The sequence below is a fragment of the Capra hircus genome (genome assembly GCF_001704415.2).
Source record: "Capra hircus breed San Clemente chromosome X unlocalized genomic scaffold, ASM170441v1, whole genome shotgun sequence".
NCBI lineage: Eukaryota > Metazoa > Chordata > Mammalia > Artiodactyla > Bovidae > Capra > Capra hircus.
In genome coordinates this window covers 23219073-23232473 of record NW_017189516.1, presented here as the reverse complement: position 1 = coordinate 23232473, position 13401 = coordinate 23219073, and the positions used below count along the sequence as shown (strand labels likewise).

The following is a 13401-nucleotide window of genomic DNA, read 5'->3' as shown; positions in this document are numbered from 1 at the left end:
GTCCTTTTTAAAAACTTCCCCCAGTGCATAGCTCTTGATAATAGTACCCAAAATAAAAAATTGTTTCACAGCTATGTAACAGCTTTCTTAGTATTTAATCTTGTCTTCATGACCCATGATGTCATTACATATATCTGTAACCATGTTAATAATAATTTTTTTATAATGGTTTTCATTCTTGACACTAAATATCCATAAGTTTTCATTCCTTTTTTTTTCTCCCCAAACACAATGTGCATTGCTGTCCCTAGAGGGCCCTTTACCCAATATCTATCTCTAGTCTGCAATGGGCAACTTGGCATTTGAGGTCATGGGTATGGTCATGTGGTCCCAGATGTTGATTAAAATGTGACATCTCCAAAATGGTGTGGTATAGAAGATGATTTAAAGACTCTGTTCACAATAAATCAGTGGTTGTCAAACATAAGAAACCATAAGAATAAGAATAAATTAATGTGCTTGCTAAAGATTTAGTGTAATGCTTGATTTAGTAAGTTTATAAGTGAAGACTAGGAAATCTACATTTTTAACAGCTAGTTCTCATGTTATGATGTACCTATAGAGAAAATTGTATATTCACTGAAAATCAGGTTAGAGAACCATGAGTTTATGTCCTGTATGTTTGTATATGTATTTAAAAGATTGGAAGAAAATATTTCAAAATGTAAGCAGTGGTTTATCACTAATGGAGCTTTTTATTATATTTTATATGCTGTAAGAAGTAATTGTGTATCTTGCACTTGATTGATTAAAATTATTCAAATATATAAAGTAGAAATGATAACTCACTTCCCAGCCACCATAGCTATTTTAGTGTAGTTCTTTTCAGTCTTTTATGCATATTCAAATATATATTGACATAAGTATATAGTTTTATAAAACAAGAGAACATTAACATACTGTTCAGTTTAGCAGTGTTCATTCAGTGTTTCAGAGTCATCTTTCCATATCAGTCTTTATGCTTCTTATATTTAAGTCACCCTCCAAAAAAGCTCTACATACTACCCACCAGTAGTAAAGAAATTACGTATTTTACTTACTACCTTTTTCCCTTCCAAATTTGATGGGTGAGAAATATTGAAGGACTTCTTTTGAGGGGCTATTTTTAATTTGCATATCTTGAATAAATGGCGATATGAAATACCTTTCTAGTCTTTGTGGAAAGGTACTATTGACCCTTGAACAGCACAGGTTTGAACTGCATGGGTCCCCTTATAAGTGGATTTTTTCATTGAATATAGTATCTGTATAGTACTACAGATACTATACAGTCCACAGCTGATTTGACTCCATGGATTTGGAACCTCAGGTATGTTGGACTGACTGTAAAGTTATATGCAGATTTTCGACTATTTGAAGCATCAGGGCCCCTAACCCTCATGATGTTTAAGGGTCAGTTGTGTTTTCATTTTGGTTTCGATATTTTAATCCTTCTCCATGTTGATTCATCTCACTGTATAGAAAAAAAAAATAACTTTTTTTGATCTGTTTTATTCTAATTTCTTTATCATAACTTTTACTTCAGTTACAGATGTGACTATGGAAAGTAGTCCCAGCTCATCCATCTCTATGGAGCACCGGCTGGATGTTGAATTAAGGGCATCAAGTTCCAGCAGCACTAGCATCTCCTCTGGCCCTGGCCCTCGTCCTGGTGTGTAGACATATAGAGACACAACCAATCACAGTGATTGAAATACTAAGCTAGTGAAGCATGGTCCTTTAGGGGAGCTTAAGCAGTACATTTGGAGGTTTGCTTCTTATGACTATGACTGTTACTTTGCATTCTGGTGTTCATTTTCTTGTAATTAATACTTATAGTATTTATAATTTTTCAACTCTTCACGTATTGATTATTTTATCAACACATCCATGTTTGAAGGCAGATAATATTCAAAATGGGAAACAAGTATTAGAGTTAATCTTTTTACTTGGTGATTTTTCTCCTTAATACTTTAGACTTCTAGTATAATTTTGTGTGGTCCTTGGTGATTTATTTTTTCTCATTTTAAAGCTTAGGTAAATGTTCTTCCCAGCATCCAGAGATTTCACTTCGAATGTCTGCTAGTATTGGTATAGTGTATATGGATCTCCTAAAAATTTGTTTTATGTACCTGCTCATTGTACATAATGGTGAACCAGTATAATCCTCTTTCTCCCTTGCCAGGAGTCCAGTGTATTCCACAACGAGCCGCGCTTCTCAAATCCATGTTGAATTTCCTCAAGAAGGCCATTCAAGACCCTGCTTTCTCAGATGGCATACGACATGGTATTGGATTCTAGATATTTTCTACAAGGGTGTTTGACTCTCTCAAGGACTGATCCTTTTCATACTTTGTAGAAAAAGGCCATGACATTTTGAATAGCTTTTAGTGTTAGCTTAGTCTTTTAGTGTTACTTTTCCTGGACCTAAGGATTGTTCAACTATTTTAATAGTGATTCATCTATTTTTTTCCTTTTCCAGCTTTTAGATGTGTTAACTTCCAGTCTGCTACCCTACTCTGTCTCTCTGTTTCTGTATTCTTTTATTCTTTGATCTACTGTTAAAAGGTTATTACATAGACAAAGAATAAATAATAAAATATTAGGAGGAGACAAGTGGGTACCGTTAAGGAATCAAAATACTTTGTTTACCACTGTGTGGTGTATGTAATATATTGATCCATCGTCTCCACCCATCAAACTACTACTGGACTGATCATATTCTTCTTGATATTTGCTTTTCTCTTAGTGATGGATGGTTCTCTGCCTACCTCCCTGAAACACATCATCAGCAATGCAGAATACTATGGCCCATCACTCTTTCTCCTAGGTAACTGGAGTTGAACTTGTTTATACCAAGCTGGAATAACCTGGCAGTGCTCTGTGTGTGTGTTTTATATCTGTGTGTGTGCAGAATATTTGTCCACTGTATGATTTTGTATCTTTCTAGTTGGTGATAAAATAGAGAAAGATCAGAGTTCCTTTTCAAATAAATATCCATTTGCAATGTATCGTGTCAGGCAAACATGATAACCATTACACTACAGAAACCTTTTTTTTTTTTTCAGTGTATTGCAGTCAGTAATACTATTGTACACTTGGCTTTTTGTGCTACACTTAAACACTGTAGGTATAATAAGAAACATGTCTTTATTCAGTGGTTAGCCCTTGCGGGCTCAGTCACTTCAGTCCTGTCTGACTCTTTGCACTCCTATGGACTATATAGCCCACCAGGCTCCTCTGTCCATGGGATTCTCCAGGCAAAAATCCTGGAGTGGTTGCCATGCCCTCCTTTATGGGATATTCCATACACAGGGATCAAACCTGTGTCTCTGCATCACGAGTGGATCTTTGCTGCTGAGCCACCAGGGAAGCCCGTGGTTCTTAGCCCCTAACCTTGGTCTAAAATGCCCAATCAGAATGTTTTCCATTCTCAGAATTGAATGTCAAACCTGTAAGCTGTAGTATAGAAAATTGTTTCTTACTGTAGAAAATTCAGTTTTGGAACCTGTAGGTACTTTCTAGTTACTTGGAATAAATGTCCTTGCATTTTGACATCAGCACTACTTTGAGTGTTGCTATTGTTAAAACCTTGTTTATTAATGCGTTTATTGAGTGCCATACATATTCAGGACAACAAATGAGATATATATGCTTCTAGAATTCTCCTTAAAACTGTAAAGGAATTTAGTGGGAGGTAAGAATGCCTCCTGGTACCAGTAGCATGCATATTTTAATATTGCAGGGTGTCTGGAGGGAGTAGTTTTGGCTAGTACAGACTCAGATACTTAACTCCCTCACCAAAGCAATATAGGGGTTTTGTATATTAACTTTGTATCCTGTGACTTTGTTAAATTAGTAGTTCAAAACTGTTGATCTCTTAAGATATTCTATAAAGTCATCATCTACAAATAATTTTACTTTTATAATCTTTATGCTTTCTATTTTACTTTTTGTTCCTGACCTCAGGGGAAAGCATTCAGTCAATATCTCACCATTAAGTTTGAAGTTTGTTTTAAAAGAAAGTTTGAGGTTAGCAGAAGATTTTGTGTTGAATGTTTTGCTCCTCTTAATCAGGTTGAGGCAGTGTTCCCTTGTATTACAGCAACTCCGTTTTGACATGGAGAGACTCCTTCCAAGGTTAATTTCAGATGGGAAAACTCCTGACGGTAGTTTGGTATGGTCAAAGAAAGATTTGTTACTCAGTTGGAGAAGTCCTAGGTAAAGGGGCAGGGAAGGATGGCTCTCTCTGGGAGAAATCCCCCAAACAGAAAAGCAAATGCACAACCCTTTATTTATAAAGGGGAAGTTTAAAAGAAGCAGCAAGAAGATGCTTGTTCTTGTGGTTAGGGGTGCGAAGCACGTGAGCCCTCTCAGGATGATGCAGGAAGCATAAAAGCAGAATTCCTTCTTAAAAGTCTAAATTCATTCCTGGCATTTGAATTAACATAACCTCACAGGTTCCCTATAAATAAACTTGTACTTGAGAGGGATGAAATTTGTAAATCCAACCCAAAATAATTAGTTCAACAATTATTAACTCCATAAATGATAGTGTAGAGCCTTTCACCCCAGGCAGGAGATGGCCAGGGAAAGAAATTAATGGGGGACTGAGAATCTCTTGGAGTATTTTAGTAATATGATTAGCTCTTTTGGTTTGTTGTTTTATTTGTTGAACTATCTGTCCTATTCTATTAACCCACATGCAGCAGGAGTCCCCTTTTAAGGTACAAGCTGCACTTTGAAATACCAGTAGGTAGTTTAATGCTCATCTGTTATCAATTATCATAGCAAGTAGATTGCTTTGTCCCTCATTAAGGGCTTCTGTGACCTGAGCTGTTCGGTTTATGTAGTTGGCCAGGAGTTAGGCTGTTACCTGTGTAGCCTCTATAAGATGAATCTGTTACAGAATGAAGACGCCTAAACTTGTGCCTGTAACACCAAAGATGGTGATGAGGCCCAGTATAAAAGGTAAAAAGATGTCCCACTGCTCCCTTTTGTAGCCAGTTGGTGGAATACTAGGAAGAACCTGAAGGGGAAGTAAGTGAGGAAGCACTTGGTGAGGTTGTAATGTCCTCCTGCTGTCCATGCTGAAACCCACTAAGTAAAGACTCCCTCCTCCCAAATTCCACCTCTGGCTCTTCTGGCACTCTTTTATGCCCAACTTTAACTTCCCCTTTAACTTCTTCAACTGCCCTTTCTTCTCTCTCATCTCCTGTTTTATCTTTGCCACAGTTTAATCTGTTCAGGTCTGTATATGCCGTGTTCTTAGCCTGTCATATTGATCTCATTTCACTTAACTTTCTGAGAATTTCTCTGTATAATCTTTTAAGATGCCTGTTGCATTATCAAATCTTTAGTTTTTTTTTTTACAGGTGTTTTTGATCGCCAACTATTACCTTATTTTTAAGAGACCATTTATCTTGGATTGTTGCTATTTTATGGGCTTATGGATTCTAGAATTTGATTTTAAAGAGTTATCTAAATTCTTTTAAGAGTTAGTTGCTTAGTTCCATCTGAAGCTGATTGGTTTTTCTGTGTTCATTCTAATTCTTAATCATCTATTAATTTTAAAGGAGTATTTAAACTGTCCCCCTTGCACAGTAGCATTGTGATGTAGCATTATAGTTCAGTTCAGTCACTCAGTCGTGTCTGACTCTTTGTGACCCCATGAATCGCAGCATGCCAGGCTTCAGCATTACACAAACCAAGAACTTCCAGATGTCCAAGCTGGGTTTAAAAAAGGCACAGGAACCAGAGATCAAATTGCCAACATTTACTGGATCATAGAGAAAGCAAGGGAGTTCCAGAAAAATACCTACTTCTGTTTGAATGACTATGTTAAAGCCTTTGACTGTGTGGATCATAACAAACTGTGGAAAGCTCTTCAGTTCAGTCGCTCAGTCGTGTCCGACTCTTTGTGACCCCATGAATCACAACATGCCAGGCCTCCCTGTCTATCACCAACTCGCGGAGTTTACCCAAACTCATTTCCATCGAGTTGGTGATGCCATCCAGCCATCTCATCCTCTGTCATCCCCTTCTCCCCCTACCCCTAATCCCTCCCAGCATCAGTCTTTTCCAATGAGTCAACTCTTCGCATGAGGTGGCCAAAGTATTGGAGTTTCAGCTTCAACAGCAGCCCTTCCAGTGAATATTCAGGACTGATTTCCTTGAGGATGGACTGGTTGGATCTCCTTGCAGTCCCAGGGACTCTCAAGAGTCTTCTCCAACACCACAGCTCAAAAGCATCAATTCGTCGTCACTCAGCTTTCTTCATAGTCCAACTCTCACATCCATACATGACCACTGGAAAAACCATAGCCTTGACTAGACGGACCTTCGTTGGCAAAGTAATGTCTCTGCTTTTTAATACGCTATCTAGGTTGGCCATAACTTTCCTTCCAAGGAGTAAGCGTCTTTTAATTTCATGGCTGCAATCACCATCTGCAGTGATTTTGGAGCCCCCCCAAAAAAAGTCTTCCACTGTTTCCCCATCTATTTCCCATGAAGTGATAGGACCAGATGCCATGATCTTCATTTTCTGAATGTTGAGCTTTAAGCCAACTTTTAACATTATAGTTAGACCTCCTCAAAATGACCCTTGTTGCACAGTAGCATTGTGATGCAGGATTACAGTTAGACCTCCTCAAGAAAGCAGACTTGATAATAGAACACTAATTTTAGTTTATGAATACTCAATTGTTCCTTAGAACCTAAATTCTAAGGAATTTTTACAAATTAATGTCTATTGAAGAGTCTTTCATATACCAATAGAAACCCAAAAAAGGACTTATTTCCATAAGTTTATATAGCTCATCAGAAATAGCAAAGGCCATTCACAACTCTTGGTCCCAGTAATTGTCATATATCTCCCATTTCAGTAGCATTTGATGAGAGGAGTTCTGTTCACTGTCTTAAACTGAAAATCCTCTAGTTTCTTTTAGATCTTAGGTGTCAGTTATTATGAGTTTGTTTTCTACATGGCTTATGGATATTGTATATGCATGTACCTTCCTTGTTAAGTTTTAAAAGTAAACTTAAAAAAATCTCATGTGTTAGAAAGCCTTGTTTTAATTGTTCCTAAAGATTTAATAACATGTCTAGAATCAGCTTGATTGACTTGATTCCTTTCTGTTACCTGGTAGTATTTTTTACTTTAGAAATTCTTATAATAGTCTTATTGAGAGTTAATTTTTATGACATAAAAGCACTGTACTTCATCATGCACTTCACATAGTTTCTAAAATTTTATTTGTTGTGAATCCAGTTAAGTGTTTTTTCATTGCTAATATATAGTACTCTTTTCTTTATTAGATTTCCCTTAAGTTTGTAAACTTTTTTCAGTCCTTTCTGAAGACTGGTTATTGGTTTTAATTATTTGTGCTTTTTGCTTGTAGTTTCACTAAATTCTTTTTTTGTTACCAAGTATTTTTTCTAGCTTCTCTTTTGGTTACTTTTTAATGAATGCAATAATGCTGTACTGTTTCCTCTTGCATAGGGTTTTTGCCAAATTCTAGAATCATTAATAGAAGTCTTAGGGCACATTTCTAAATATTGTCAAAAATTGATCAGATTAGTACCCAAGGACTCTTAACATTGCTGGTATTTTTAAATTGCTGAAAGGGATTTTTAGAAGATATTTTGTCCATTTTCATCTGTAAGTTTACATTCACTTTAACCCAGCAAACTCACAACCCCATCATACATTTTTTCCTGCATAAGCATACGAAAAAGAGTTTATTTTTAAATTTATCAGGTTTTCCCATTATGGACTGGTTTGTATACAGGGTGGTACGTGTATACAGTGGAATGGTATGCAACCATTCAAATTGAATGAGTTGTAGTGAAATGGGAAAGATAAAGGAGATTATATCATGTATTATAATTGAAAAATGAAGTTAACCTCATTCTTGTAAAAATTAAAATTTCAGTTTTTTTTTTTTCTTAAATTTTATATATTTAAGGTATACAACACAATTTGATGTACATAGTGAAATGATTTCTACAGTTAAGCATTATCTCCTCACATAGTTTCCTTTTTGTGTGTGATGAAAGAATCTGAAATCTATTCTCTTAGCATATTTATACTATTCAATACAATATTACTAACTATATATAATTGTCACACCTATACATTGCTCCATACAAATCTTAAAGATTAATCACTAAATTCCTAATAGTGATCAATCTCTGATGAGCAGTATCAAGAACTTTTATTTCATACTAATCGTGTGTGTTTAAATGTTGTACATTGAGTTCTGGGATTTTTTTATGTGTGGTGCTGTTTGTTATTTTGTTTTGTTTGAACCTTTGGGGTTTTGCTTTTAATACTTGTGAAGAATCTCTCAGTTTCTTATGTTTCTCATCTCTTTTTAGCTACTGAAGTGGTGACTGTGTTTGTATTTCAAGAACCATCATTGCTTTCCTCACTCCAGGACAATGGATTAACAGATGTCATGCTACATGCACTGCTTATCAAAGACGTGAGTCCTTTCTGCTGCTCTGTAAAGAATTCTCAGTGCATAACCCCTTTCCATAAAATATACACACACACAAAAAGCAGTCTTACGACATGAAAACTCTCTCTTGGCTTCTATATGTAGTATTGAAACTATTGGAGGATGAAGGGAAGGGATAGTTAGGGAGTATGGGAATGACATGTACACACTGCTGTAGTTTAAATGGATAACCAATAAGGATCTACTATATAACAAGGATATCTGCTCAATATTATGGAACAACCTAAATGGGAAAAGAAATCTGATAAAGAATAGATACATGTGTATGTATAACTGAATCACTTTGCTGTGCACCTGAAACTCACAACATTGTTAATCAATTGTACTCCAATATAAAATAAGTATTTTAAAAAGAAAAGAAACTATTGGGATCTGGTCATCAAGATTCTTTTTATCTCTCTGTGCAGTACCCCTGGCCAAAGTTTTTCCAAGCCTGCCTGGACTCTTCGAAATGTCTTCAAGCTCACTTTATCTTCTCTCTAGGTTCCTGCTACCCGTGAAGTTCTTGGCTCCCTCCCAAATGTATTCAGTGCACTCTGCTTGAATGCCCGAGGTCTGCAGTCATTTGTACAGTGTCAGCCTTTTGAACGTCTCTTCAAAGTTCTCCTGTCTCCAGATTACCTCCCAGCCATGCGGAGGAGGAGGAGTTCTGATCCTCTAGGTAATTCATGAGAATTTGCCTTACAGTAAATAATTGGTTTGCTGTTGTGCCATGATTCAGGTGATTTCCAAGCCAGAGTTGGCAAGGAAACTGTTTCTTCCTTGATCTCACTTCGTGTCTCTGGCTAGGTGTGTGTTTATTGAGAATTATCACCATACATTCTATTGTAGGTAGAAAATATTTCATCCTTTACCGGTGTTCATAATATTTCCTTACTTCTCAGCAGTTCACTGTTAAATGTACTGTTACAGTGCTGTTGAGGAATAGATATTAGAAAACCAGCAGTAGATTTTCAAGTCTACCATCTAGTCTTCAGCAGCAGGAGATCCTGGTAATTTTCTGTTCTAATATCCAAGTCCCTAAGATAGTCACAAATGAATAGACTTCCTTCTCTGTGTATTTGAGACCAGATCACTGAGGCATAGCAATAAGGTAGAGTTTCAGAAGGAACCCAGTTTTCAAAAATGTGCTTTGTCTAGCCTTTTAGCCATTATCATTCTCTATCGGGGCAGTCAGGGTTAACGGTTTATGCTTCTTTCTTTCCTCACTCTCTCTTCACTCTTCAATACTAACTCAGACCTTGACAGTAGAGAGTACTAGAGTATAATGTAGCATACATGGTTACTTTTAAATGTGTTTACTAGACTCCTCTCCAGTGATTTGGTTGTTGAGGTTGGTATGAGTTCATTTGAGAAAGCATGACATTAGAAAATCACAACCACCAACTCAGTTTCTCCTTTCCTCCTTAAATTGGCACCAAAAAAAAAAAATAGTTCAAGCTCTGTTTTCTACAGTCTAACAGTTCCATTTTTGGCTTTAAGGGGATACTGCCTCCAACCTAGGAAGTGCTGTAGATGAGCTCATGAGACATCAGCCTACCCTCAAAACAGATGCAACGACTGCGATCATCAAGGTGGGAAGTGATTCGGCCATGACCATGGGCATGAGAGAGCAGTGGAGTGGGAGGTTTTAGGAAATGGCATCGTATACTGGAGGTCATTTGAATTCTTAGACTGTGCCTATAAGAGGATTATGTCTGCCTCATTTCCTCCAAGTCCTTGGGTTGGTCCTTTGCCTCCCCCCTGCCCCCCCAAAAAAAGTCACTTAAGTATTGCTTTCTTTTATAGGATATTAAGAAGTTGCCGAGGCTTAGCTTCTGTTCATGAAAGCATATTACCCTTTCTAATCTTTTTTGATTAGGTTTTTGTTTGGGGTTTATTTATTTCACATTTACTAGTTGTCTCTTAGGATTATTGAAACTGGTATATGAGTTACTAGTGGTTGGTGAGTTAGAACATGGAGTCAGGTCAGTCAGTCGATCACTTAACAGCCCTGTGATCCTGAAGAAGTTATTTAAATTCATAGGACTTCCAATTTTCTTCTTGTAAAATGAAATTAATGGCTACATGCCAGAAATAGTGTATATAATATTTAGTTAAAGTGTTTTAGAAGGAGAAGAGGGCATCAGGATGAATTGGCTGGATGGCATCACCGATGCAATGGACATGAATTTGGGCAAACTTCAGGAGATGGTGAGAGACAGAAGTCCTGGCATGCTGCAGTTCATGGGGTCGCAAAAAGTCGGACATGACTGGGCAACTGAACAAACAACAAAAGTGATTTGGCACTTCTGTATATAGCACATAGAAAGTGCTCCAAAAATGTTAGTCATCTCCCCATTCCTTAATTACTAATAAATAATCTTGCTTCCTTTGCCTTTCAGTTACTTGAAGAAATCTGTAATCTTGGAAGAGACCCTAAATACATCTGTCAGAAGCCATCAATCCAGAAGGCAGATGGCACTGCTGCTGCTCCTCCCCCAAGATCTAACCATGCTGCAGAAGAGGCCTCTAGTGAGGATGAGGAGGAAGAGGAAGTACAGGCCATGCAGAGCTTTAATTCTACCCAGCAGAATGAAACTGAGCCTAATCAGCAGTAGGTGTTCACAAGACAAGTTCTCTAGCCTTGTGATCTTGAGCATGTTGTTTTCACCTGTTAAAAATGAGAGAGTTGAATTAGATCTGGTTGTCAGGTTCTTCCAGCCCAAAATGTCTTATAATTTTTCTTTCTTTGATTCTTGTGTGTCATTTGTGCTTTGGGGTTGTTTTGGTTGCCTTAGCAAGCTTGCTTTCTTAAATGCTGTTCATGAAATTCAGTCAGAATTCAATATATCAAATTAAATGGCCTTCCTCAGAGGATTTCCCTTTGTTGATTTGGTATTCCACATCATTTACTGCTTGACTATTTCCATAAGAGAGCATACATCTAAGAAATTTTTAGGAGTTACAGGGATTTGTTGATTGGTCTTTGTTTATTTGATCTGTTCATTCCATATAAATCAGACGACTTTGGAATGTACTATGTGATTGTAGCCAGACACAGTAGATTTTCCTTCTTCTATTTATTTGAGGTTTATTCTACATAAAAATTGATTTCCTGGATGGTAAGATGGGGACAGAGATGATAAAGACTGCTGGTGGACCTGGTTCTTTGAGCTTCCCATGTTTGCATGCAAGGGATGAAAAGCAATAGCTGTTGCTATAACTCTTAATTACTTTCATGCTAGAAGTAGATGTGATCCCTCTGGACAGTTATGCATTCACTTATTTAATAAGTGCTCTTTTGATGTGTATATAGAAGTTGTTTTGAGAAAAGCATGATCATTTTAGGCATGAATATGAGTGGGTTTGAGCTGATCTTGAAGGGTGACTTGGGACTTAAGATTATGGTGGAATAGACAGCAGGAGTGTAGGGCTAGAATCCGAAACAAGTATCCCCTCTTGAAACTCTAGAAAGTAATGAAGTATGTTCCTTTCTTGGTCAGATATAGTTTCCTTATCTGAGAAGGCAACCCTGCCTTCATCTAATGCCATCTTCTTCTGTTTCGATTAAAACATTCTCTTTCTGGAAAAGGAGGATATCCTAACAGTTTGCAGGAGTTCACTTGCAAAGGAGTTGGAATCTTAGTGCTTCACTGCCACATCCTGGATTGTCAGCCATTCTGCTGGCATAGAGTTCTCTTTCCTGGCAATAAATGAGGGAATGATTTCTTGAATGTTAGTATTTGTGGTGGTTTTGAGTCAAGCTGTGCACATTCATCTGCATATAACTTTTCTACCTAGACTCCTTATAGCTTTTGTCTAACACGCCCAGATTTTAAGCTGCCTTGATAAATTGACATTTTTTCAAGTCCTCAAATGTCTTCACTCTGCACACTTTTCTTGGAATATCTTGTGTCACTGTGTATTATCTTCCTATTTATCCCCATCCCCAAATTATCTGATCTCTCCTTTTCTATCTGCCAGATTTCTGCAAGTTCATCTCAAATACCTTATTCTTACAGGAAATTTTCTCCCAACAGTTTTGTTAAAAATTATTTATATATTCTCTAATGGTTTTCCCCACTGATCTGTATACTTCTCCAAAGGCAAGGACAATGTCTTATTCAACAGTGTATCCCAATCACTTTGTATATGGTCAGTAACTGTTTATTTAGTGGTTGATAGAATGAATCAAGAGTATCAGATTAGAGGGCTTCCTTGGTCGCTCTGTGGTAAAGAATTTGCCTACCAATGTGAGACACAGGTTTGATCCCTGATACAGGAAGATCCCACATGCCACGGAGCAACCAAGCCCGTGTGCCACAACTATTGAGCCTGTGTTCTAAACCCTCAGAGTCACAACTACTGAAGCCCATGCACCTTAATGCCCAGGCTCTGCTAATCTAAGAATCTCACAAATATTGATACATGTATACTTTTCCACTTCTGCCACCTTCACAAGCTTCATTTGGGTCATATGAGGATTATTAGGGCTGAGAGAGAATACAAAAGACTACCTAAACTCAACTTACATTTTGAAAACCACTATCTATATTAAAGGCAAATTCTTTTTTTAAAAAATTTATTTAATTGGAGGCTAATTAATTTACAATATTGTAGTGGTTTTTGCCATACATTGACATGAATCAGCCATGGGTGTACATGTGTTCCCTATCCTGAAACCCCCTCCACCTCCCTCCCCATCCCATCCCTCAGGGTCATTCCAGTGCACCAGCCCTGAGCACCGTGTCTCATGCGTCGAACTGGACTGGCAATCTATTTCACATATGATACTATACATGTTTCAGTGCTATTCTCTCAAATCATCCCACCCTCGCCTTGTCCCACAGCATCCAAAAGTCTGTTCTTTACATCTGTGTCTCTTTTGCTCTCATACATAGGGTCATCATTACCATCT

The 13401-nt window shown here is 37.3% G+C and overlaps 1 protein-coding gene across 10 annotated transcripts in view; it reads left to right on the top strand.

Annotated features, from left to right (window-relative positions):
• The window catches only part of HUWE1 (HECT, UBA and WWE domain containing 1, E3 ubiquitin protein ligase), a 159844-nt gene that overhangs the window by 76695 nt on the left and 69748 nt on the right, over positions 1-13401 (top strand). For all 10 annotated transcript variants that reach the window (XM_018043737.1, XM_018043735.1, XM_018043736.1 and 7 more), the window contains 7 exons: positions 1526-1651; positions 2165-2266; positions 2729-2809; positions 8359-8465; positions 8985-9162; positions 9984-10075; positions 10886-11097. In XM_018043737.1, the coding sequence (XP_017899226.1) occupies positions 1526-1651; positions 2165-2266; positions 2729-2809; positions 8359-8465; positions 8985-9162; positions 9984-10075; positions 10886-11097 (898 nt within the window). The remainder of the gene's footprint in view (positions 1-1525; positions 1652-2164; positions 2267-2728; positions 2810-8358; positions 8466-8984; positions 9163-9983; positions 10076-10885; positions 11098-13401) is intronic.